At 45.8% G+C, this 23,574-nt stretch overlaps 2 protein-coding genes across 2 annotated transcripts in view; one reads left to right on the top strand and one right to left on the bottom strand.

Moving 5' to 3' along the window:
* LOC103586383 (T-cell surface glycoprotein CD1a-like) overlaps positions 1 to 1,634 on the bottom strand; it is a 3,869-nt gene extending 2,235 nt beyond the window's left edge. The window contains exon 1 of the mRNA XM_008567644.1: positions 1,631 to 1,634. Within this exon, the coding sequence (XP_008565866.1) occupies positions 1,631 to 1,634 (4 nt within the window). The remainder of the gene's footprint in view (positions 1 to 1,630) is intronic.
* A 10,630-nt stretch (positions 1,635 to 12,264) lies between these two features.
* On the top strand, positions 12,265 to 22,899 carry PGLYRP3 (peptidoglycan recognition protein 3). The gene is made up of 8 exons (XM_008567638.1): positions 12,265 to 12,330; positions 14,382 to 14,465; positions 15,343 to 15,557; positions 17,546 to 17,664; positions 18,577 to 18,729; positions 20,010 to 20,208; positions 21,839 to 21,957; positions 22,636 to 22,899. The coding sequence occupies exons 1-8, from the start codon at positions 12,265 to 12,267 to the stop codon at positions 22,812 to 22,814; spliced, it is 1,134 nt and encodes a 377-aa protein (XP_008565860.1). The 3' UTR covers positions 22,815 to 22,899.
* The last annotated feature ends 675 nt before the right edge of the window (positions 22,900 to 23,574 follow it).

A 23,574-nucleotide genomic window follows, 5' to 3' on the forward strand; every position in this document is an offset into this window, starting at 1 on the left:
TCTTAAGATTCTCTCTTTGTCTTTGAGTCTTGCCAATTCGACTATGTCTTGGAGAAGACCTTTTTGGTTTGAATACATTTGGAGATCATTGAGCTTCCTGGATCTGAAGATCTGTGATTTTTCCTACACCTGGGAAGTTTTCTGCCACTATTTTGTTGAATATGTTTTCAATGCAATCTCTTTTTTCCTCCCCTTCTGGAATACCCGTGACTCGGATATTTGAGCGCTTAAGGTTGTCTGATATCTTTCTCAGATTTTCTTCAATGCCTTTGATTTTTTTTTGTCTGCTTGTGTTATTTCAAACAGCCCATCTTCAAGTTCAGATGTTCTCTCTTCAACTTCTGCAAGCCTGCTGGTTAAACTCTCTGTTGTGTTTTTTATTTTGCTGAATAAATTCTTCAGTTCGGCAAGTTCTGCTACATTTTTTTTCAGGGCATTGATTTCCTTGCACGTTTCTTCTTTCAGGTCCTGTATACTTTTCCTCATTTCATCATGGTGTCCAGCTGAGTTTTCTTGTATCTCATTCAGATTCCTTAGAATTATCACTCGAAATTCCTTGTCAGTCATTTCAAGGGCTTCTTGTTCTATGGTATCTAGAGCTTGAGAGCTATTACCCTTTGGTGATATACTTTCTTGATTTTTCGTATTTCTGGTATCTTTTCTTTGATGTTTATTCATTGTGGCAGGGGGTTTCACAGTCCACAGGTTTTTTTTTTTTTTTGTATTTTTGTGACTGGTAAGGGGATTGCAACCCTTGGGTTGGTGTCGCACGCACCGTGCTCAGCCAGTGAGCGCACCGGCCATCCCTATATAGGATCCGAACCTGCGGTGGGAATACCACTGTGCTCCCAGTGCCGCACTCTCCCGAGCGAGCCATGGGGCTGGCCCCACAGGTTTGACACTATTGTCTGACTAAGATGTTGCTGTGGTTGCCAATTTGGTATGGCTACCTCAGTGACTGCTCAGTTGGCCACTAGTGCCTTGTGTGTGTGGTTGCTTCGGGTATTGGGCTTCTCCAGGGAGCCACCTCTCTTGTCAGCTTGGACTCGGCCAGGCTGCTGGGTCACGGGATGGTACTGCAGGGTGTGTGGTCTCTGCTGAGCTTCCACCTCCTGTGCTGGACTTCTCCCTGTTCCATGCGCGCTGGGCTGGGCTGCTGGGATGCACGGAGGCACCGCAGAGTGTGTGGTCTCTGTGGAGCTTCCCCTTCCCCTGCTGGATGTCTCCCTGCTCCATGCATGCTAGGCCGGGCTTGGGATGGAGCCAGGTGGTGGTGGTGAAGCCTACCTGCTGCTAGATCTCGCGGCGGCGGCCCCCCCCCCCCCCCCAGGGTGTGTGGTCTCTGCTGAGCTTCCACCTCCTGTGCTGGACTTCTCCCTGTTCCATGCGCGCTGGGCTGGGCTGCTGGGATGCACGGAGGCACCGCAGAGTGTCTGGTCTCTGCGGAGCTTCCCCTTCCCCTGCTGGATGTCTCCCTGCTCCGTGTGCATTGGGCTGGGCTTGGGATGGAGCCAAGTGGCAGCGGTGAAGCCTACCTGCTGTTTGATCGCACGGTGGTGGCCCCCCCCCCAGGGTGTGTGGTCTCTACGGAGCTTCTGCCTCCTCTGCTGGATGTCTCTGTGCTCTGTACGCATTGGGCCAGGCTGCTGCAAGTGTAGTTGCCATATTGGGTGTTAATATAAATTGTTTTTATCAATATTTAGGCAAAACTTCAGAAGCTCCAATAATAACTAAACATTCCATCGCCTTGGACATTGCTAGGCAAACAAATACTTGATTCTTTCAAAACAGTTTCCGAGGCTGGGAAGTCCAAAGTCCATCTGGTGGTGGCAATAATGACCCACGGGTCTTACATTGCAACACAGCAGAAGCAGAGAGTAGAGAGCAACCAAATTGACTTTTGACGAGTTCTTGCACGTTGATGAAACTTGTCTGCAACCTTTATCAAATCATCACACTGTATGCCTTAAATATATGCAATTTTATTTGTCAGTTGTACCTCAATAAAGCTGAAGAAAGAAAAAAAGAGCAGGGAGAAAATGAGGAGAGCATTTGCAAGTTAATTATGAACTATTTTAGTAATCATATCGTTAGTGCTAATATTGGTATTGTTATTCTAAGAAAGTTCAGAGTGAGATGTGGAACCAAAGAAATGAGTAATTATGTGATACTCTAATTCCATCATCCCCAGTGTTTTTGAAGGTAGGATTCTCAGTGTGGGAAAAGGAGATACAGATTAACACAGAAAAGGTTAAGTAATATACTGTAGCCTTCAATGTGTATTGAAAAATATCAGGGCAAGCTCATTTATGAAGTCATGACTTGTTTCAGCTTAAAAAGTTTTTACCTCTGCCCACTGAGAAGGCCTAGAAACCTGATCCATCCCAGTAGCAATAATCATCCTCAACATACAGATTGTGATCTTAAAATGCCATTTCTCAGTAAAAGAAATCAAGGGTTGTTGGAGAAATGATAGATTCTAGATTCTAGGTCTGGGATAGGAAACATGCAATTTAAGTTGAAATATTTTATCATATCAGATAGCAATGAAGCTATCAAATATTTCTCATCATTTGGGTCAAAAGGATTTAGATTTTTGCTGCCTAGTGGGAGAATTCCAATGCCTTATGTCTAATGGGATGATTTGAGCATACAATAACTACAGTGGGCCTAAGCTAGTTAAGTTTAAATCCATAAGCTCATAATGATACAAAAACCCCTAATTGATTACATTTGGAAAATGCTAGGAGACCACCTGAATCCACTACTTTATTTAACAACTTGTAAAAAAGGGAAAGAGGAAAGCATCTGTTCTGCCCTTCCTGTACAAAGAATAATACCAAATTGAGTAACCAAACAGTAGAGAGACTTCCCCTAATAGAAGTACTCTAATAAATAAATGAAAAGGTAATGGCAGAGTTGGAATATCACTACTTTGCAAGCCCTAATGATTAAAGGATCTAGGCATCAATGACTTAGCATTGCACACACACATCTCCCACTAGGGTGAAGGTCTACGGACTCAGAGAACACACCTGTCTTTTTCACCACTGTTTATCTAGCTCCTAATTTATAGTAGTGTCTCACTAAATCTAAGTTAAATGGATGAATGTTGAATCCTAAGAGTCTGGGGAACATACTACTTCATATCTGATATTGTTTCATTAGCAGATCCCAGTGTTGTTGGTTTGACTGGATCTGTCTCCCGTAAGATCCCACAGGTAGTTGGTGTTAGGCTGGGGAGGGACTGAAGGTGGGAGGATGGAAGAGTCAAAAGGAAACAGATCTGAGATTGGACCCAATTAGAGCAGGTCTGCAGAACCAATAGCCCATGAGAGGAGAGTAAGCAATTTTATCGAGTCCTTTCTTTGTGCACAGAGTCTATGAAAGTTTGTGTATCTTCATGACAGTTACGTGGAGTAGGTATTGTCATTTCCACTTGACAGCCGAGGAAATAGGGTCAGAGAGGTTAACAGGTGTGTCTAATGTCATACAACTTATGAGTGTCAGTACAAAGAAAGGACTGTCCTCTAGGTATATCTGACTCTAAATCTTTGGGGAATTATACCATGGCCAGCTCTCTCCAGGTTTCAAATTCCTTCTTAAATGTTGTGACCAGAAATGAACACAATGCTCCAAGGATCCCCTGACTCAGGCAGAGCTCAGTGGAGCCATTATTTCTCTTTTTCTTTTTTTAATTTATTTTTTCCTCATTGCACATGTTTATGGAGTACAGTTTTTTAAAAAAGTTATATTGAATCATACTTGATTATACATATTTTTGGGGTTCAACATTGACATATGTTGATCAAATCAATATTACTAGCATATATATTGTTACGAATTGTACTTATTCTTTGTGCCCCTTGTCCAAACTCTCCCCATCACCCTCTCCCTCCCTCCTTCCCCTCCCCCTTTAATTACCCTAGATTTTTTCTTTCCTTCCGAAAGAGTAATGGTTACTCTGTTGATTTGTTGCCTAGATGATCTGTCCAATGCTGAGGGGTGTGTTCGGGCCCCCCGATATTATTGTAGAGCAGATGCTTCTTCTGTCACTCTGGAATGAGCTTTGTAGAGAGAGACATCCTCTTCTATTCTTTGGTCTCTGCTGGTGAGTCTCCTTGTGTCAATGCACTCCAGTGGCTGGCAGACCATCCGCATGGTGGTTGTGGTGTCTAGCCACTTTTGAGGCAGCCATGGTTATTTTGGTGGTTGTCATGGGCCACCCACATGGAGGTGATGTTTTTGGCATGCTTCTTATCTAGTTGTTGGTGGCACTGGCAGTGTGCCTGGTTGTGGGAGGAGAGTCCAGTCCCAGCTGCATGCCTTGGGATCCCAGGCAGGCCCCGTGGTGCTGGCAATGTGCCTGGTTGTCTTCCCTTTCCGGCTTGGTAGCCCAGGGGACTTCCAGTCCTTCTAGGTGTTAGAGGTGTTCTTTGGTGAAATGAGACCTTTACTAGTTAATATCAAACTTTGTCTCTGGTTGTGGGTACTCTGTTGTTTCTTTCAGTTCTGTGTTGTATTATTTGCTGTTCCCACCACTTAAACTGCACTGGAACTAATTTGTTGTCCTTTCCTGACTTCTAAAGTGGGGGAACTTCCTGTGTGGGCCAGTACTAGAGCTCTGTAGTTGAGCTAAATTGCTGCTTTGCTGTTGATTCCCTGGGGAAGACTTTTTGTGCAGCTCAGGTTCTAATAGTTGACCTTATAGGACTTCTGGGTTTAGTGATATCCAATGTAGCTGGGTTGTGTAGAAACACTGTTCTGGGCCTGAGTCTTTTCATCAAACTGCACCCCATGCAATTCTATATTCCCGACCAGTCTCTTTTAAGTGGTCCTACACTGATTGGGGGACAGATCGGCTGTCCTTGCTGTGTCCCAGTGTTCTCCTGGTGGGCCCATCTCTCCCACTGCCCATGCTGCAAACACTTGCCATGGGATGGGCCGTACATGGATCCCTTGCAATGACTTATTGGCCTCTGAGTGGCTCCTTTTCTCAGCTGTTGTGGCTCCTTGTTCCTATGTGGGTCTATGGGAACCTTATTAGTGGTCTTGCTGGCCTGGGGGACACCAAGGCCCTCTTCTCCCCTGCTGCCTCCATGCAACTTCATCTGAAGAGCACAGCTGCAGCTTTTGCCAGCTCCTGCTCTATGCACTCAGCAGCTCCAGCCTGGAAGTGGCTGGGGCTCAAAATGGTCAGAGAGGTTTTTACTTTCCCTCATCGTGGCTTCTCCTGCCTTCATGCATTCCATAGGTCTCTCTTCCTCTTCCCCTGAGCTCTAGCGGCCCCAGCTTGGCTGTTGTTGCTTTTTAATAGTGGTAAATTAGTTGATTTGTGGGAGAGAGTGATCCTGGGGACCGTCTATTCTGCCATCTTGACTGGAATCAGGAGTTTTTAAATTTTAAGTAGCCAATTTATTATCTTTTACAATCTCTGGGCCATGTTTAGAAAGGCCTACTACTTCCAAATTATAATAAAATTCACTCATGTTTTCTCAAGTACATCAATGTATTTATTTTTTTATGCTTTTTAAATATTTATTAGAGTTTATTTTGCTGTAGTGTGTATAGTATGGACCCAAATTTATCTCTTTCCATATGGCTACCCAGTTGTTTCAATACTATTTTATTAAAAATATTCATCCAAATATTGGATCTACTTTTGTATCCTTCATGAATGTTTTAGCTCTAGCTCTATAGTTAAACACATTCGGTGCTTACCACAAAATTCTTTTGCCAAAATTTCTCCAATTACCTCTCGATTGTTTAAAGAGTTCTCTAGTAAATTACTCATTAAAGAGCTTATCTTAGTCCCTTTTGTGCTGCTATAACAGAATACCTGAGACTGGTAATTTTTTTTTTCCTTTTTTTGTCTTTTTTTGTGATCGGCAATGGATCACAACCCTCAGTGTCACGCCTATACCGGACCGGGACCGGCAACGGGATCGCAACCCTCGGTGTTGCGCCCGCACCTCGCTCACTGCCTCGCTCAGCCAGTGAGCGGTCGGTCTGTATGTGGGATCCGAACCCTCGGCGGGAGCACCGCCGCACTCCCAAGCGGCGCAATGTAGCAGTGTGCCACCGGGCTGGCCCGAGACTGGTAATTTTTAATGAACAGAAGTTTATTGGCTCACAAATCTGGAGGCTGGTAAGTCCAAGATTAAGGTGTTGGCATCTGGTGAGGGTCTTTCTGGTGCATCCTCACATGGCAGAAAACAGATGGACAAGAGTGCAAGAGAGGAACCCACTCCTGTGAGCCCTTTTTATAATGGCATTACTCTATTTATGAGGGCAGAGCCCCTGATGGGCCTCCCAATAAGCCCTATCTCCCAAATGTATGACACATTTCAAGGGTAGCAGGGCTTGTGGGCAAACAATTTCACTGAGTTCCCATATGTTCAAAACTGTTTTTCTGTAGCCTCTGTACTTCAAAGAAATGGTTGGCTAGACATAAAATCTTTGGCTTGTGCTTTCTTTTCTTTGATGAGAATTTTATAGTGTTATAGATTATTATTCACTCTAGTCTGGTTGGAAATGTTGCTGTTGAGAAGTCTGTCAGCAACCTGATTTTTCTCTTACAAATTTTGATTTCTTTGCATGATTGCTGAAAAGATTTTTTTCTTTAGATTTTAATTTCCATAATATGTCTTAGTGTTTACAATTTCAGATCAATTTTCCCAGGTAAGAAGTGTGATCTTTCAATATGTAGAGTCATATCTTCTTTGATTTCAAAACATTTTTCTTGACTTAGTGTTTAAAATATTTATTCTTTTATGTTGTTTGGTTTTCTTCTTTTGATATGTGAATGATATGCATGTTGGAGCTCCTTCACCTGTCTCAGACATCTATCACTTTTGCTCTAATCCCTTTTATCCCCCCAGTTTTTTATTTTGGTAAAATACACATAAAATTTACCATCTTAGCCATTTTTGAGTGCAGAGTTCAAAGATAATAAGTACACTCATATTATGTACAATCTCTCTCTGATCCTTCTCATCTCTGTATTTTTGTCTGTTTAAGTTTCCCTGGACTTTAAAAATTTCTTTTCTCTAGACCCTGAACATGTTTTTTTGAGGGGGGGGGGTTTCTTTTTCTTCCTCTGCCTGTGGTAACCGTTTTTATTCTGATGAGTTTTCTTTTTTGTTAGTAAAATATGATTTCATGTTTGATTTCTAAACGGACACTTTGTTTGGATGACAGCTTTATATTTTTATTATTCATATTTGAATGAGTTGGATTTTCCTGGTCTAGCTGCTATAAGAGTATCCTGTGGCGGTTTTGGCTGAAGGTAGGAGGGAGTTCACGTAGCTTCTCCTGTTTCTCAGCTCATGGTCTCCTTCTTCTGTTGTCACTCAATGTGCAGTTTACTGAATATACTGTGGTGCTAGCTTTGCTCTCCTTGCATTCTCTGATCCTTTTCTACCTCCACCAGCTCTCATGCCCTGTCCTGTTTAGTCTCAGAACTGTCCACAGCAGTTCCCACTCTGGGTGGTCCTTTACATGAGTGTCTGCTGCTGTTTTCCAGCTTCTGCTATTGATCATCTCTTTTCCCACCTCCAGATTTTCCCACGGCACTGGCCACTGCACCACCTCACCACCCATTGTTATAGCTTCCAGCATGAGTTTTGTGGGTTTGTTCTCCCCCCTCCTCCTACTTACTTTTATGTGATTAGAAGTTTGTAAATTTTTTTTGAAATAAAAATTGTGCTTATTTCTGGTGTACGATGTGATGTTTTGATATATGTATACGTTGTAAAGTGGTAAATCAAGCTAATTAACATATCTATCACCTCACATACTTATTTTTTTTTGTGGTGAGAACATTTAAGATCTACACTCAGTGATTTTCAAGTATACATTAACTATAGTCACCATGCTGTACAGTAGATCTCCAGAACCTATTCATTCCTTCTAACTGAAAATGGTTTTTTTTGTCTTCTAATGTTGTGTAGGGTTTTTAAAAAATTAATTCTCCTTGTACCTTTGTATGGTTATGAAGAAGTGGGAAAGTTTTATTCCAAGCTGCCGACATGCTCCTATATGGCCAAGAGCCTACCTGGTTATCTTAAATATTGTATTTGTTTTCTATTGCTGCATAACAAATTGCCACTAACTTAGTGGCTTAAAACAACACCCATTTATTATTTTATAGTTTCCATGGGTCAGAAGTCTGGGCACGGATTGCGTGGTCCTCTGCTCAGTCCTCACAGGGCTACAGACAAGGTCAGCAGGTCTGTGCTCCCATCTGGAGGTTTGACTGGGGAGGAGTCTGCTCCCAAGCTCCTTCAGTTTGTGGACAGCATTCATTTCCTCATGGCTGTGTGACTGAGGTCTCTGTTTTCTTGCCTGGAACCACTCCCAGCTCCCAGAGGCCTTTCTTACATCCTCATCATGGAGCCCCTCCATAGGCCCTCTCACAAGATAGCAGCTCAGTTTTTCAAGCAGGAACATCTCTCTCTCTTCAGAAAGTAAGAAAACTAAGTAACAAATTGTTATACTTCAATGATGTTGAGTTTCTAATTATTGTGATTAAAAATTTAAAGAGCTATTTTATGTTTAATAATTTGATTTGCATAATTTATACAAAGGGACTGTTTATTATAATTGCTTTCATTGAGAAATAAAAAAATATTAACTGTAATTTTTACCTGTGGAAGGAACACCTTTTCTAATTTTCATAAAAATACCACGTGGGCTAGCAGCAGCCTTGCCTCGGATTGTCTAACAGTTAATCTCCAGGTGTCTTTGAATCTTCAGTCATGGACTGCAGGGCTCCACCTATTTTTCTTTCCCTTTTTTGGTGCTGCCACCCCCTTTGTCAATTGGATTTTTTCTCTTTCAAGTCTGGACTTCAGAGTGAGACAGTCTCTTCAGTTCTCCCTAACTAAGCATTCCAAAAATGAGCTTACAAACCATTCTCATTTTAAGGATTTAACTGCTAATCACAGTGGCAAACATCCAGAGTCATAAATAAAATTTCAGACATGAGGATATTGCCAAGGTTTAGGAAGACTCATAAGGTGGTGTCCCTCATTGTCACCAACTGTATTTCCCTATCCCCTTGCTAGATGTCTCTCTCTGAGGCCTTCACCCAAGACTCCCTGCCCCTATGGAGGACAGAGCAGCTCACTAAACATGTCTCCTTCAGATGGCAACGGCATGTGAGGCTCTAAGTTCTAAGACAGATTGTCTGAGCTTTTGTCCCTGAAGTGTGATTTGGGCCAATCAGTGTGTAGAAGAACATAGTGGCTATTCAAGCAGCCTCTCAAGTGGGCAGAGTGCATTTCAGGACCTCCAGCCTGAGCATTCCCACTCCTACGGGGTGCAACTCAGGTACCCTTGGCAGACATTGCTGGAAAGTCTTATGGATAAACCTCTTTAGAGAAGGTACAGTGATTCTGGGAGACCAGAGCTGAAGACTAAGGGCCACTGTCAGGAGTGGGTGAGTAGGTGGAGAGCCTTGGTTTGTTTCAGGGAAGCAGTTTGATGTTGAGGTAGGGGTGGTGGATGAATGGGCATGATGACAACAGGGTCAGAACAAGTTCTACTGATGACACATTCCGAGCTGCCTCCTGGGAATGTGCCTTTGAGTTTCCCTCCGTCCTGTCCCTGCTGGTGACCCTGGTGGAAGGGGTGGGTGGGTGTCGGTGAGTGACCTCATTCCAAAGCCTTCAGACTCCTGGAGCAGATCTGTCTTCACGAGCAGGAAGTTCCCAGATGTCAGGGGCACCACCTGGGCCCCACAGGCATCCCCGGCTTGGTTGGGCTCGTGGAAGGCTGGAGATGAGGAAGGAGCTCAGGGCATGTTGGGCAATCGTGCTCTTTCCCAGGGAGGAGGTGCCTGGGCTTATTCACAGGGCGGGTCCCCAGGTGCTCTCAGCCTGAGTCTGGTCCCACCTGAGTCTCTCTCGATGCTGTGCACGGAGCCTGCTCAGAGCCTCAGACCTCTGCCCTCCTCTTTCTTCCATCTTTTGTTGAGGGGACCCCAGGATTTTCTTTCCTCTCTGGGAAGCCAGAACCAGGGTGCTCCACGCACAGAGGGGGAGTGCTCTCTAGTGCAAGGGAGAGTGGAGGCGGAGGACCAGCTGCAGAAGGAGGGCAGGGGCCGGAGGCCAGGTCTGAAGGGAAGGAACTGCCAGCCAGTGAGCGGCGAGCCAGCTGCACCCTGATCTGCTGGGCTGGGCAGTACGGGACCCACAGGTACTTCTGAGTGTGCATGTGAGTGCGCTGCCCTGCCATCGAAGGGACTGGACTCCATCAGGTTAAAATGTGCACATAGTGGAGAAAGTTCCCCTGATACTCCCTCTCGAACTCTTCCTCCAAATAAGAAAACTTTCTCTACTCTAAATTCTTCTAAATGAGTTTGGTTCTACCACTCCTGGATCTCTCTTGCCAAGGCTGTGGATCCTGGGGTTACCTCTACCCAATTTTTCCCCCTTTCTGTAGAGCCCCGAATCCCTATCTGTTATATCTCACTTGTCTCCTATTCAGTATTTCTTTAAGTGTACAGGACATAGCAATGTTTGCCAAGGTGGCAGAACCTTGGCTCCAGGCTCTTCTGCTGGCTCAGTGTTTGCAGTTTGGGTGGGCGTGGGAGACACCAGCAGTTCTGCCCTTAGCAAGACCAGGGGCTGGGCTCAAGCCTTGACACGTTAGGTGTATGATGCAACAAGCACGGGCAGGATTTGCCACATTAACATTTGTGGTTGGGGAAGCACCATGATAAAGTGGCCAGGGTCCAAACCTTCTGTTGACCAGAATTGATAGTGGTCTCCAGTAGCTTTGCAGGGCAACCCCTTTTCTGGGAGACCAGCCTACAAGGCTTTGATCTTGGGCAAGTTAATCCTTACCTGTTCATTTGGTTAATGAGGGAGGCTGGACACTTTCCCACATATTTATTAGGTGCCTGTCTCATTTGCGATGAGCTCATTTTGTCCTGAGTGAACAGTTTTCTTGAATGAATGGAATCCTGAGTGTTATTCGAAGAGGTGGCTTGTTCTGATCCAGGAAGCTTCTACATGCTCAAATCTTAGGCTGTGGTTTAAAAATATTCCACCTGGGGACTACTGATTATAGTATTAAAACCCTGGAGGGTGATGATCTATCCCATTTTATCTCCAAAGTCTCTCTATAGTTTCTCAGTAGGATAATTACGGTAAAAGTTGATGTTTTAATTGACAACTAAGGGAGCTGATATTTCATTTTGATTGAGTAAGCAATTAATTTCTGCCTGAAAGAGCAGAAAAGATTCCTAGAGCTAGAAAGGGCTGTAGCAATCCTGTAGTTTAACCTCTTGGGCCCATGTTGAGAGTCTCTATCAGAAGCTCAAGCAGATTGTGAAGTTCCAGGCAGAGGCTCTGGAGTCAGACAGACCTGGGTATGGACCTGACTCTGCCTGTACTAGTTGGGGAACTTTGGGCAAGTGACTTCAGCTTTCTGAGGCCCAGTTTCCTGATGATAAGTGTGGGTCTCATAGGTCATTGTGAGACTGCTTAAACTCTCTGTGGAGTCCTCAGCAAATACGGGGAATACGGAATGCGATCAGTAAGTGGTAACTCTTGTTATTATTATTAGTCTTATTCAAGAAGATGTTAGTTGAGCATCCATCAGGAATCTTTGCAGAGTGAGGGACTGAACTGGATGACATTACAAACCTCTGACTCTCAAACAGTGCAGGGGATGAAGCCCATGCCTGCCTCTATTTGTAACTCCATTTGGTCTGAGCATCAGTGTTCTCATCTATAAATAACAATGGAGTTCAAAATGTTTATTGTACAGGAATTTTGTAAGGATTAAAAATAAAATCGCAACACTAGATATTTACTCATAACAACTACTCAATTATTTTAGGAATTGTTATTATTTACTCTGGAAGTCCTCAGATCAGGCACTGGGCTCCTGGATAAGAGGAGGTGGGTGGGGAGTAGGTGAGTGACATAGGCCTCAGTGTCCTTACATTTCTTGAGCGACTGCTGTGTGTGGGGAACCTTGATCTGCCCGAACCAGGTGCTGGCCCTCAGGAGGCCCACGGTATGGCAGGGAGGCAGACAGGGCACCATGCAGTGTGTGTGTCTGTGTGCGTGTGTGTGTGTGCGTGTGTGTCTGTGTGTGTGTATGCGTGTGTGTGTTTGTGTGTGTGTGTGTGTGTGTATGCGTGTGTGTGTGTGGTGCTCCGTTTGCAGAGCGTGCATGGTCGTTAAATGTCAGCATCTCCCCCAGGACTGCTGTGCATACTCCCTATTGGAGTCCTGAGACTGTAAGAGGATGCTGTGCTGGCTTCTGGTCTTCTCTGCTCTGGGACTCCAGGCCTGGGGTAAGTTTTCCTTCATTGTATCAGTAGTGCTTTTGGTGAGCAACAGAAGAATTGTCCTTAAGTCGAATAATAGAAATCTGCCCAGTGCTCCCCCTTTGCAAGAGGATAGTGTAGCTTTTCAATTTGGAGCACTTATCTGGAGTTCACAGCTCTCCATTCAAATCCTTGCCCTGCCATTTGCTACAATCCTCAACAAGTTATTCAGTGTCTTTGAGTCTTATTTACTTTCATGATAAAAAGATCATATTGCTGATTTCTTGGAGTTATTTTTGATGATTAAATTAGATAACAAGTGTGAGCCATTTAGCACAATGCTCAAGTAATGTAGGCCAGGTAATTTGTAGCTATGATTTAATTATCATCACCATCATTATTATACCAATCATAGTTAAACCCAGCATTTGGATCTATATTGGTAAATAAAAGCAAATTCCTTGAGAGTAGCAATGCCCTTTTACTACGTCAAGAATATTTCTTATGGTTTCATATATATGATTAGACACATAGCAAACGCTCAATAAATAAATGCTGTTGAATTAAAATGGAAGTGGGTTTGGTGATTCTTCAATATTGGACATGTTTTCCGTGTTGTCTTATAAGTATAGACACTGTTTTGAAAGAATAATGTACTTTAGCCCTCTCTCTGTCTTCTGCTACTTAGACAGCTAATCTAATAGGATAGCTTGGAGTTAGTGTTGGAGAAACTCACAGATCAGGGAACACATCGCTCAGCCTTTCATTTTACGAATGGGGAACTAACTTGCCCAAGTGAGGCAGTGAGTTGTGTTTATCCATCACTCCAATCTCCTGATTCCTGCCCGTACCTGCCCTGCACATGCCCTGCACCTGTTGGCTCTGGCCAGGTGGATGTTCTTCCGCTCTGGGAGTCCTGTGGCTCATCACTCCTCCTCCCCAGTCCTTATTTCCCCGTCACAGCCCCGCCCTGGCCCCCTCCCCTGTGAGAGGGGCTCCCATCCTCAGCAGTCTCTCCAGCTGTCCAGCACACGCCAGCCTCAGTGTTGTCATACATTTGCTCTTGATTTCATAGAAGGACAGACCCCCAGGACCATGGTGAAGACCCTCAGTGACTTTGATTTATAGGCAGAGAAACAGGCCACAGACTATCTGACAACACTGGGGAAGCTGCCAAGTGCAGCGGTCATGGGGTCAGAGAGTTTGGTTGGATCTGAGTTTACTGCTTAAAACCTGTGTCTTATTGGACAAGTCACTTAACCTTTATGAGCCTCAGTTTTCCATCTGTAAAGAGGGAGTAGTTATTTTGCTTTGCTTATCTCATAAAGCTGTTGTAAGTCACAATCCTTATAGTGTCCTTGAACATGCTTTATAAACCACAGAGCTGGCCTGTGGGAGATGTTGTGAGTGGCAGGTCTGCTCAGGTCTGGAGATATGCTTCCATCAGGGACTGCGGCTCCCCCTGCCCCCACCACCCCCAGGCCACAGTTGGAGGGTCAGGAGGCCCAAGGCTCAGCAGACAGATGCTGGTTATTGCTCCACGACCTCTGGTACTGAATGGGGCAGTGGAAATGAGGGCTAATCCTTAATAAGGCCTGTTCTAAAGTATCCAGTATTTGAAGACAGTTACAATAACCTGCATATTTCTATGTTACAAGAACCTTGCCTGGCATCAACAGGTGCTTACACATGCATGAGTGCTAGCTCACAACAATGATGACCCTCCTGGTATGTGACACTCTGATGGGCACCCGTGGGACTAATGCCATGTGTGGGGGAACCAGGAAAGGCAGCACTGCACAGATGAGGTGGCAGGAGGGACTGCAGTGTTCCTGGAGTGAAAGGAGCTGTGGGGAGGGCGGGAGAATGAAAGCCTCTTTGGAGCAGATGTGGCAAGCTGAGTCAGGACGAGGCCAGAGACACCTGTGGTTCTCCTCTGTGTTGCTTCCTGGAGGACGCTGGGGATCCAGGGAGGCCAAGAGGCTGTGGAATGTGGGTGGGGATGTATAGCTTATGCTCTGAACATGTGGGCCTGGTGTCCTCTGAGGACCAGCACCAATATTCCTTTGCAGGGAGAGATTCTCGGAACCCACAGTTCTCCTTGAATGAAACCCAAGTCAGGGGCATCTCTGAGAGGCTTCTGGACCTGTTTGCTGGCATCTCCCAGCTCATTCACAAGCATCGCAATGGTGAGGCACTTTGTGGATTGGCTGGGGTTTCTTAGGTGACCAGAAATGTTTCTCAGGACCTGATTATGTCTGGGCTGAGAGTGAGTGGGGTGGGGTGGAATCTCAAGGGATTCATCTGCCAACTACTCCTATGGATGGTCCTGAGTCCTAAGACAAAGGTGGGCTTCTTTGCCTAAAGAGAGAGAAAGGAGAGAAAACCCAGGAGAAAAGACATGTCCTGCACCCCCAGCTTAGTATTATAGGATGTCTCATACTAAGAGAGCTCCCAAGATGAGGATAGAGAAGGGGAGCCCTCAGGGAACCTACAGTCTTACGTGGGGACACCAGAGCCCTGCCCCTAGTGAGTTTTTGTCAGGAAGAAAGAGACATATGCCCTATGTTCTTGGAACTTCCTGTGGGCTCTGGAGTCCCTAGTGGAGGAGACTGACAGTGCTTCCTTCAAAGTCACTGCTCTGAGGGGAGGACGAGACAAAAAGCACAGACAGAGAGCAGGAGCAAAAGCATCTTGAAGCATCCGCTGTTGGTGCTTCGGAGAAGGCAGCCCCGAACTCCAGGGCTGGGCATGGGGTGTTGGCTGGGGATGCTTTCTGAAGGACGGGAGCATGGAGCAGGCCAGAGAGGAGCTGAGGATGGGATTTGTCCTTGAGGGAAGAAGGTGGCCTGACTCCCCGGACTGAATGCAGAGTCCATCTGGGTGGATGTTCAGCCAGGCGGGGCCGTGGAGGTGAGACGGGGAGGCTGTGGGCTGAGCCTCCTCCGGGGCCTCTCCCTCTGCAGCAGGGCGGGAAGGGCCCCAGCTGGGAGGACTCAGGGCAGCATGGACAGCCTGTGGGGGAAATGAGTAGGACCTGCTACATGCCATCCTGTGGTCTCCCTGCAGATGCTCCCACCATAGTCTCCCGCAAGGAGTGGGGGGTGAGACCCCTCACCTGCAGGGCCCCGCTGACCCTGCCCGTGGCCTACGTTATAACGGACCAGCTCATGGGGATGGAGTGTCAGGAGCAGAACGTTTGCAGCCAGGTGCTGCGGGGCCTACAGTCCCATTCTGTCCACACCGAAGGCTGGTGCGACGTGGCATACAAGTAAGAGGCTGGATAGGTCCCCAAAGCCCACACCCGAAGTTACCCCTCTTAGGGCGCTTCCCACTTCCCTCCTGGGCTTCCCACATCCCATTTTCTGGGCTTCATTTGTGTTGCTTTTATAATGAATAAAAAATGTTATAAAGGAAATCAAACAAAATCCAAAATCCTCTGGGGGTCGTTAGGAGGACTGCTCTGAGCTATTTATATAAGCGGTCTTTGACCCTGGGAGCTCCTGACGAGAGGCAGGGAAGGTTATGTATTAACTCGTCACACCCTTGGAGCTCACTGAACATTTACAGTTTGCAAAGGTCTTGGCAAATATTACCCAGTTAGGTCTCCCAGCTCCTCCGAGGAATGGGTAGCACACATATCACCACACTTATTTCACAGACCAGAAGGCCATGGTGTAGGGAAACTACAGACTCTGCTCAAAGTCAAACTGTGCAGAGCCTGCCTGTTGATGTGGCCCTTGTTCCACGTCCCCACACAGGCAGGGCTTGGACCCTGTGAAGCGGTTTCCCACTTATTACCCTGAAGGGCGACCACGGCAGGGTGGCCGGGGAGCACATGGAGAAGAGTGAGCGTTGGGAGTGGTGGGAGGAGAGCCCCATGCTCACACAGCATGAGGCGTGGAAGATCCTTACACTGTGCACCCAGTATCCACGCTGAGGATTATGGGTGGGGGCCCAGACCTTTCCTTATGGCCTCAGGGACGATGTTATATATACGTAGAAGGAGAGAGACAGAGGGCTTTCCCCTGTGAAATTCTAAGGACAAGTATAAATGATTTCTGAATTATTCATTTTGGGAAGGATAATCATGTCTTCTTATTTACTTATTTTAAACACAAGTAAGTAAGAGCAGCTGGGGGCCCTGGTGGAAGCCATTACTGCCCCAAGGATGGCAGGGTCTTCTGTGCCCACCCTCTGTGGGGGCTGTATTAACCGTAGCCCATCTGCTCTCCCTCCACGAGCACCTCCACCATCCTGCAGTTGTCACCGCTGTGTTGCCTACTTCAGCCGCTGTATTTCTAAGTGATTTCAGCCACTGCATGTCTAAGTCAGGTTTCTGCAGTGACAATCTACAATTTTTACAATGCAGCTGCCTGTAGCCATAAGGAACTGTTCATGTTGGACTAAGCAAAGGCTGCTGCAGAAGTGACAGAGGAACCTGCTGAAAGTACTGGCAGCAAAGCCAGGGAAATTGTGGCCTCACTTGGGCTCCCGCACTTGTTCCTTGGGCCAATGTCAGTGCAGTGGCAAGTTGGCCTGACTCAAATCAGGGTCTTTACTTGACCTTGGGAAAATGTATTTTCTGTGTTGAGTTTGCTGTGGAAACTCATGATCTGTTAAAGAATGAACATGATAAGAGTTGTGAAAATCTCAGTTCTGAAGTCTGTGATTGGAAAGTGGAGAACTAGAAATTATAAAGAGGAAGAAAAGGAAGGAGAGGTAGAATAAAAGAATATATGCATTTGATTTAAAAAATAAACTGCAAAAAAGGATCACTCTAAACAAATTTCTGTGATAAAGAAGAGCTTAAAGGAATTCCTAAGGAGAAATTGAAGAAAAAGTCAATATAAAGATATTCCTGAATTTTGAGCCATTGTTTTAAAAAATGTTCAAGTGCTTTGCCGTATAATTTAAAAACATGATGAATTCTCAAGCCCTTGAAAAATATTGAATTAATGTCCTCTAGTCCTTGAGAGTCACACATTTAAATTGCACTTTGAACCATATGAGTATTTTTAAAGTGAGGTTCTGAAAAACACATGAAAGCTAAGTCACAACAGAGATTAACATATATTCTGATGTCTTGGGGGTGTTTAAAATTGGTTATTCTGTCTCTCACCCCACCGCCCCATTATCATGTTATTGAAGCACAGTATTTATTTATGAGCCTCTAGAACCCATTTTCCTTTTGAGGATCGGTGAGAGGTTTTGTCTTACAGGGATTTGCCATTAAACCCATATTTCCTTGCTTGGCAGCTTCCTGGTTGGGGATGACGGCAGAGTCTACGAAGGTGTTGGCTGGAACGTCCAAGGCTTGCACAGCCAGGGCTACAACAATGTGTCCCTGGGTATCGCCTTCTTTGGCAGTAAGATAGGTAATGGTCATTCCCTCTGACCCTCACCAGAGAGCTGTCTACACTCTCTTCCCCCACTTCCTAGTCTCAACGCTCTTATCTTTTCAGCTGACATCATACTGTCTTCTCTGATGATCGCCCTTCTCCTGAAATCCTTTTCTTTCTCCCTTGGATTCTATGATATGCATTCCTTTTGTCCTCTTCCTCTTCTCTGGTCTGAAGTCCTGTGACGTTGCAGAAGCCACCACCAATGTTGCTTGAGCTCACAGTTGTTGCCATCACTTCTGGAGTCTGAAGTTGTCTGACTCCGATGCTGTGGCTGCCAGAGGCGGAAAAGCATGGCTTGTCTCTTCTTCCAATATCTTCCGTTGGTAGGAACTAACCAGAAGCCAGCAGGCAAGGAGGTCAGGGTTTCTAGCCCCCTGAAAAACAGAGGAGAGCAACGATAAAGTTGAGGTCTAATAGATGAATAACTGGCACTTGTCAGTATACTCATCTGACAGTCTGGGCTAACAATAGCATTTATCTCAGAAGTTTTCTGTGAGAATTGCATGAATTAATGGATGTAAAGAGCTTGCCACATGCCAGATCATGGGAGCTACTCAGCAAATACTGTCAGCCTTTCCCCTGTGCTAGGGCATACCTGACTTGATCAGGTGGGCCTCCCTCTGCATGGATTTTTTACTGCCTCCCAGACCTTTCGGCTAGAGATGGAATGGACAAAGTCTTAGTGTGGCACTTGGAAGAAGTTGCCATTGGCTGCTGAGAGCTCTGTCAAAGTGGTCCTTCTCTCTTAGGCCCTCTGTCCTTTTTTTTCCCCTCCCCTCCACCCGTTATTCAGGCTCAGGTGGTCATCTTATCCTCCTTCCAGGTGTCTAGTCCAGGATGAAGTTTCTTACTGACAGTTCTATGTTTCATGTTATCCTTTTTAAGGCAGCAGTCCCAGCCCTGCTGCCTTATCAGCTGCAGAGGGCCTAATCTCCTATGCCATCCAGAAGGGTCACCTGTCACCCCGATATATTCAGCCACTTCTCTTGAAAGAAGAAATCTGCCTGGACCCTCAACATGCAGTGATGCCCAGGAAAGGTAAGAGCCTCAATCCCGCCTCACCCTCCTCGTCACCACCAGCCACACTTGGGAGTGGTCTTTCCTGTTGGGCTCGCATCGGATTCTTGGACCAAGAACATCTCATCCCTATCATTAACTCTGAGATCTGGAAAAACTCTTAGAGGGCAACTTCCTGGCCTCTTCTCCATCCCACTAGAATGATATGGCCATAGACTCATTCCTAACACAAAATGTGTGCACAGATTTTCACTCAATCAACAAATATTTACTGAAGAGCAGGCACTTTTCTAGGTACTGAGCATACAGCATAAACAAAGCAGACAAAACTCTCCACCTTCAGGAAGCTTACACTCCAGTGAGGAAAGACAGAAAAGGAACAAACCAGCAAGTAGAATATGTATGCTGTTAGACGGCATGGAAGTTATGCAGAAGAATAAAGCATGGAAACGGAGCGGGATAAACATATATACATATTCGTGTGCACTATGTGAATACACACAACACACACACACACACACACACACATGCCTTTCTAAATGCGAAAACCAGCCAATCTACAAAATGGCTGTAGAGCTGGGAAAAACCCGAGTTCACAGATTATGCTGCTATCAGAGTGAATATTCCAAGAAGCTGAGTAATAAAAATGATGCACTATTTTGGAGTGAAAAAGCAGCCACTTAAAACCTACAAAATTAGTAAGCACTTTTCAGTAGTCTAACTCTCTGCTAGAGTGGGCCTTTTCTTGGACTCAATAATGTTTTTTTTAAAATTAGTTTTTTAATGTTATAAATCTTGAAATAAAGTTTTTCTTGCTTTTGGACAGGTCCTATCTTCAGTGATGATAACAACTTAATATTTGTAGAGTTCTTTATAGATTTCAAATTATTTCCATATACATGTGCTCAGTTCAGACAGCTGATCTCTGCATACTGTTACACAAGTACACACACCTGCATATATTTGTAAAGTGTATGTCAACATGTGGGTGTACTTTGTCTTTTGAAGAAAATGATCATGCCTCTGTACAATCAACAGTCCTTTCCCTTTTGCTTGCACACTGCTTCCTATAGTTATCTGATCCTGTAGATTTTTGCCACTGCTCCCTGGCTCCATCCGCCCGACCCAGACAATCTCCATCTGGACCTTCCCAGAATCTTACAGCCAAGTTCATGTTAGGATATGTCCGTGGGTGCTGGAGGTTGGGGAGAGACTGAGGAGTAACCCAGCCTGTAGTTGTGAGATTGTTGATGAGGAATAAAGGCAAATTCCCAAGCCTTTGGTTTTTCATCTCCCCACAGCTTGCCCCAACATCATCACACGATCTGCTTGGGAAGCCAGAGAGACACACTGCCCTAAAATGAACCTCCCAGCCAAATACGTCATTATCATCCACACTGCGGGGGTAACCTGCAATGTATCTGTGGACTGCCTGAATGAAGTCCGAGAAATACAGTCCCTCCACATGGACATACGGAACTTTTGTGACATCGGATATCAGTAAGTGGGATCAGCGGAAACATGACTCTCTTTCTCTTCAGGGCTGTAGGAAGGAAGGCTGGGGAGGGAATCAGTATTCACTGAGCCCCACCTGCCAGGTGCTTTGTGTAAGGCACCATATTTTATTCTTGCAAGACTCTGGACTGAGTGTCATTCAGAGCATAGTTAAGGGTTAGTTATCTCTCTTGGCTATATTCTCCACAAGTGGTTGGGGAGACTGAAAAGAAGCAGTACTGATAAAGCAAGACCGTGAGGCCCATAGGCAAGGCCACGAGAGGGCTGTGCCTTTTTATGTAATCCCTTCTCACCAACAAAGGCCCTGCTCACCCCCCACCTTGGTCTGGCCCAACCCCAAACTCACTCTCTCAGATATCAGAATCCTGCCATTCCTCAGGTTTTATTTACCCTACTTTAATAGATACAGGAACTTTTGACCTCCCCAGGCTTCTCTTGTCTTATCTCTGCAATAGGGACAACAGTACTTGGTCTGTTTGAAGACAGGGAGTAAAATCAAAATATTCTCTCTTTGTTCCTTATAGAAACACAATAAAGAAACACATTAAACTAATGGACCTACTTGGAAATTGCCTTGAAATTTTCATAGAAGAGATTTAGGGTTAGATAGAGTATTATAAATTTCAATTATTCATCTGTGACGTAATCACAACGCATTTTGCAAAGTCTCAGGTGAATTTGCTTTTGCAAATGTGTTGTTCTGGGCTGACTGTCTCCTCTTAATCCTGTTCTAAAAGCAGACTTTGCAAACAGAAGAAAACTGTTGCTGCACTTTGTAGGATTTTCTGTAGTCTCGCTTTAGTTATTCAGCACAGATAATACACAATTGACTATGACTTTGGAAATTTCGAATGGAACACTCCAGAAGCTGAGGGTATGTTTGTTTGCCTTTTTCATTCAGTCTTCAGAGACTGATCCTTGTTCTTTGACTTTCAAAACCTGTTACGGTATCCCCCTCCCACTCCAGCCTCCCGATGTGTCGTCTCCAGCTCTGATGTGCATGTGATCACTCAGGACGATACCCTATTTTCTGGCTGGGGAAATTGCAGAAGAAGATGAGTTCCTTTGGATGTGCTGGTTTTTATAGATAGTAATTGAAGCTATGGGAGTGGATGATTGTCCAGGGTGAATATGTTGAGTGAGCAGAGAGAAGGGTGAGACCAGAGTCCAGAGGAGCACCACATGTGAGGAAAGGAAGACGGGATGGCAGAGGGACCTGAGGGAAGGCAGGGTGGAGGACAACCAGGAGACGCAGCCTCGTGGAAGCCCAGAGAAGAGAGCAAGTCAACAAGAGAGTGGTCAACAGCATCAGTGTAATCCAGAAGTGAAATTAGTGTCCATTGTACTTAGTGTCAAGGAGGCCCCATACGGGTCACCCTGGAGGGGTCAGATTCAGTGGAGTGATGGGGACAAAGGCCTCACTGCAGTGGATTGTGATTGCTTTTTTTTTGTTTTGTTTTTGTTTTTTGTCTTGTTTCTGTGCACATTGGCACATGAGAGACATCCTGTCAATACCTGATAAATGGATAAAAGAAGAATTAATGATTGAAAGAGCGAATAAAGCAAATTCTGCTTCCCAGAGTGACTTTCTTCATTTTCCTTTGTCCAACCCTAGCTTCCTGGTGGGCCAGGATGGTGGCGTATATGAAGGACTCGGCTGGCATATCCAAGGCGCACACACCTATGGATACAATGATATTGCCCTAGGAATTGCCTTCATGGGCAACTTTGTAGGTAAGGGGAGAGCATGGGGCAGAGGGATTCTGGGTGATGAACTGATATGTGGAAAACCTGGGGAACATTCTGTGGGGAAATAGGCAGCATTGTGGTGCCTGGCAGTGTCAGTGGAACATCTTAACTTTAAAGTGGACTCTCAGTACAGGATGAATGTCACCAGGAGCCCCTCCCAATCAGAACGTTTGCCCCAAGTCTACGCATTACTATACTGAGCTCCATCTCACTTTATATCCATACCCAGGCAAGTATGGAGCAAGGGAGAAAAAAATCTTCTGCAAACTACAGTGCTTTCATGGCTCAGTAGGCGAATGCATCCCCTTCCTTGGTAAGCATGGTGACAACGTTGGGGAGCACTACTGCCTGCTATGGCAAAGCAGTGGACAATCCAGTCGTCTGTATCTGCTTTGTACTTGCTGAGAAGTAGTGTGTTGTGCTGTAGTTCTCCCCCAGAACAGAACTTTCTGGAAGAAACTTTGACAAGGAGGGATCAGGGAACACAATGACCTTGTCTTCCTTTTGTGACTGACTGCCAGAATTTATATGAATTTGTTGTTATCGTGATGGTGAGATGTGGTGGGGTGGGGGAGGAGGGAGACTGGAATTTCAGTTCTTGTTCCTAATCTAAGCAACTAACCTTGAGATCCTAATGATTGATGCGATTAATGTGTTTTGCAGAAAAGCCTCCGAATGCCAAGTCGCTGGAGGCAGCCCAGGACCTGATCCAGTGTGCTGTGGTCGAGGGCTACCTGACTCCCAACTACCTGCTGGTGGGCCACAGTGATGTGGCCAACATTCTGTCCCCTGGGCAGGCTTTGTACAACATCATCCGCACCTGGCCTCATTTCAAACCCTGAGGGAAGCCTCAGCTCCTTCTGCTCCTCCTCCCCTGCTGGTCTCTCCTGTCCTCACCATCCACCCCAGCTCAGCACCTGTGTCCCCTCCCTGCCAGCCATCCTGTCCCTCCTTTCTCAGGTTAGTATGATCACGTCTTCCTCCCTGGCTATTATCCTCCAGCGTCCCCCAAGCCCTGTAGCTGGGCATTCACATCCCTCTGTGTCTGAGCCCAGCCTTCCTCTCCCCTCCCCTTCCCCTCCCTGGGCACCCAGCTCCTCAGCCAGGTGAGATGACGGGCTGGTCCCTGCTGTCCTTCTCTCTCCCTTGTGTGCACCCCTCTGGCTGGTGTGCCTCCCCTTGTGTCTAGCTGGTGGCCCCATGGGCACCCCCCTGCTCACAAGACTGTGCAGATCTGACACAGCCCTTCTGTAAGGGCTGTCATTGTTATACCCATGTCTGTTCTCTCTAATGGACTGTGAGTTCTCCAGGGCAGGAACTGCGTTTTATTCTCTCTGTGTCCTCGGTTCCTCAGCAGTGTCTGGAATTTAAAAGGTGCTGTAGATGTTTTTGGAAGAAATGGATGAATAAAGGAATGAGTGGATCCAAGTCCCTGCTCACTTTGCCAGTTTGCTCCATCATCCCCTCTTTGGGGGGCCCTCCCTGACAGCACCCCCATCCCGCCAGTGCTCTCTCTGCTCCTGCTCCCTTGCGGTCTGAGGGTAACTTTTCAGAGAGCCCTCCAAACAGATTGTCTCCTCTAAATACTTGCTGTAAAGAAAT

The sequence above is a fragment of the Galeopterus variegatus genome, unplaced genomic scaffold (assembly GCF_000696425.1).
Source record: "Galeopterus variegatus unplaced genomic scaffold, G_variegatus-3.0.2 Scaffold334, whole genome shotgun sequence".
NCBI lineage: Eukaryota > Metazoa > Chordata > Mammalia > Dermoptera > Cynocephalidae > Galeopterus > Galeopterus variegatus.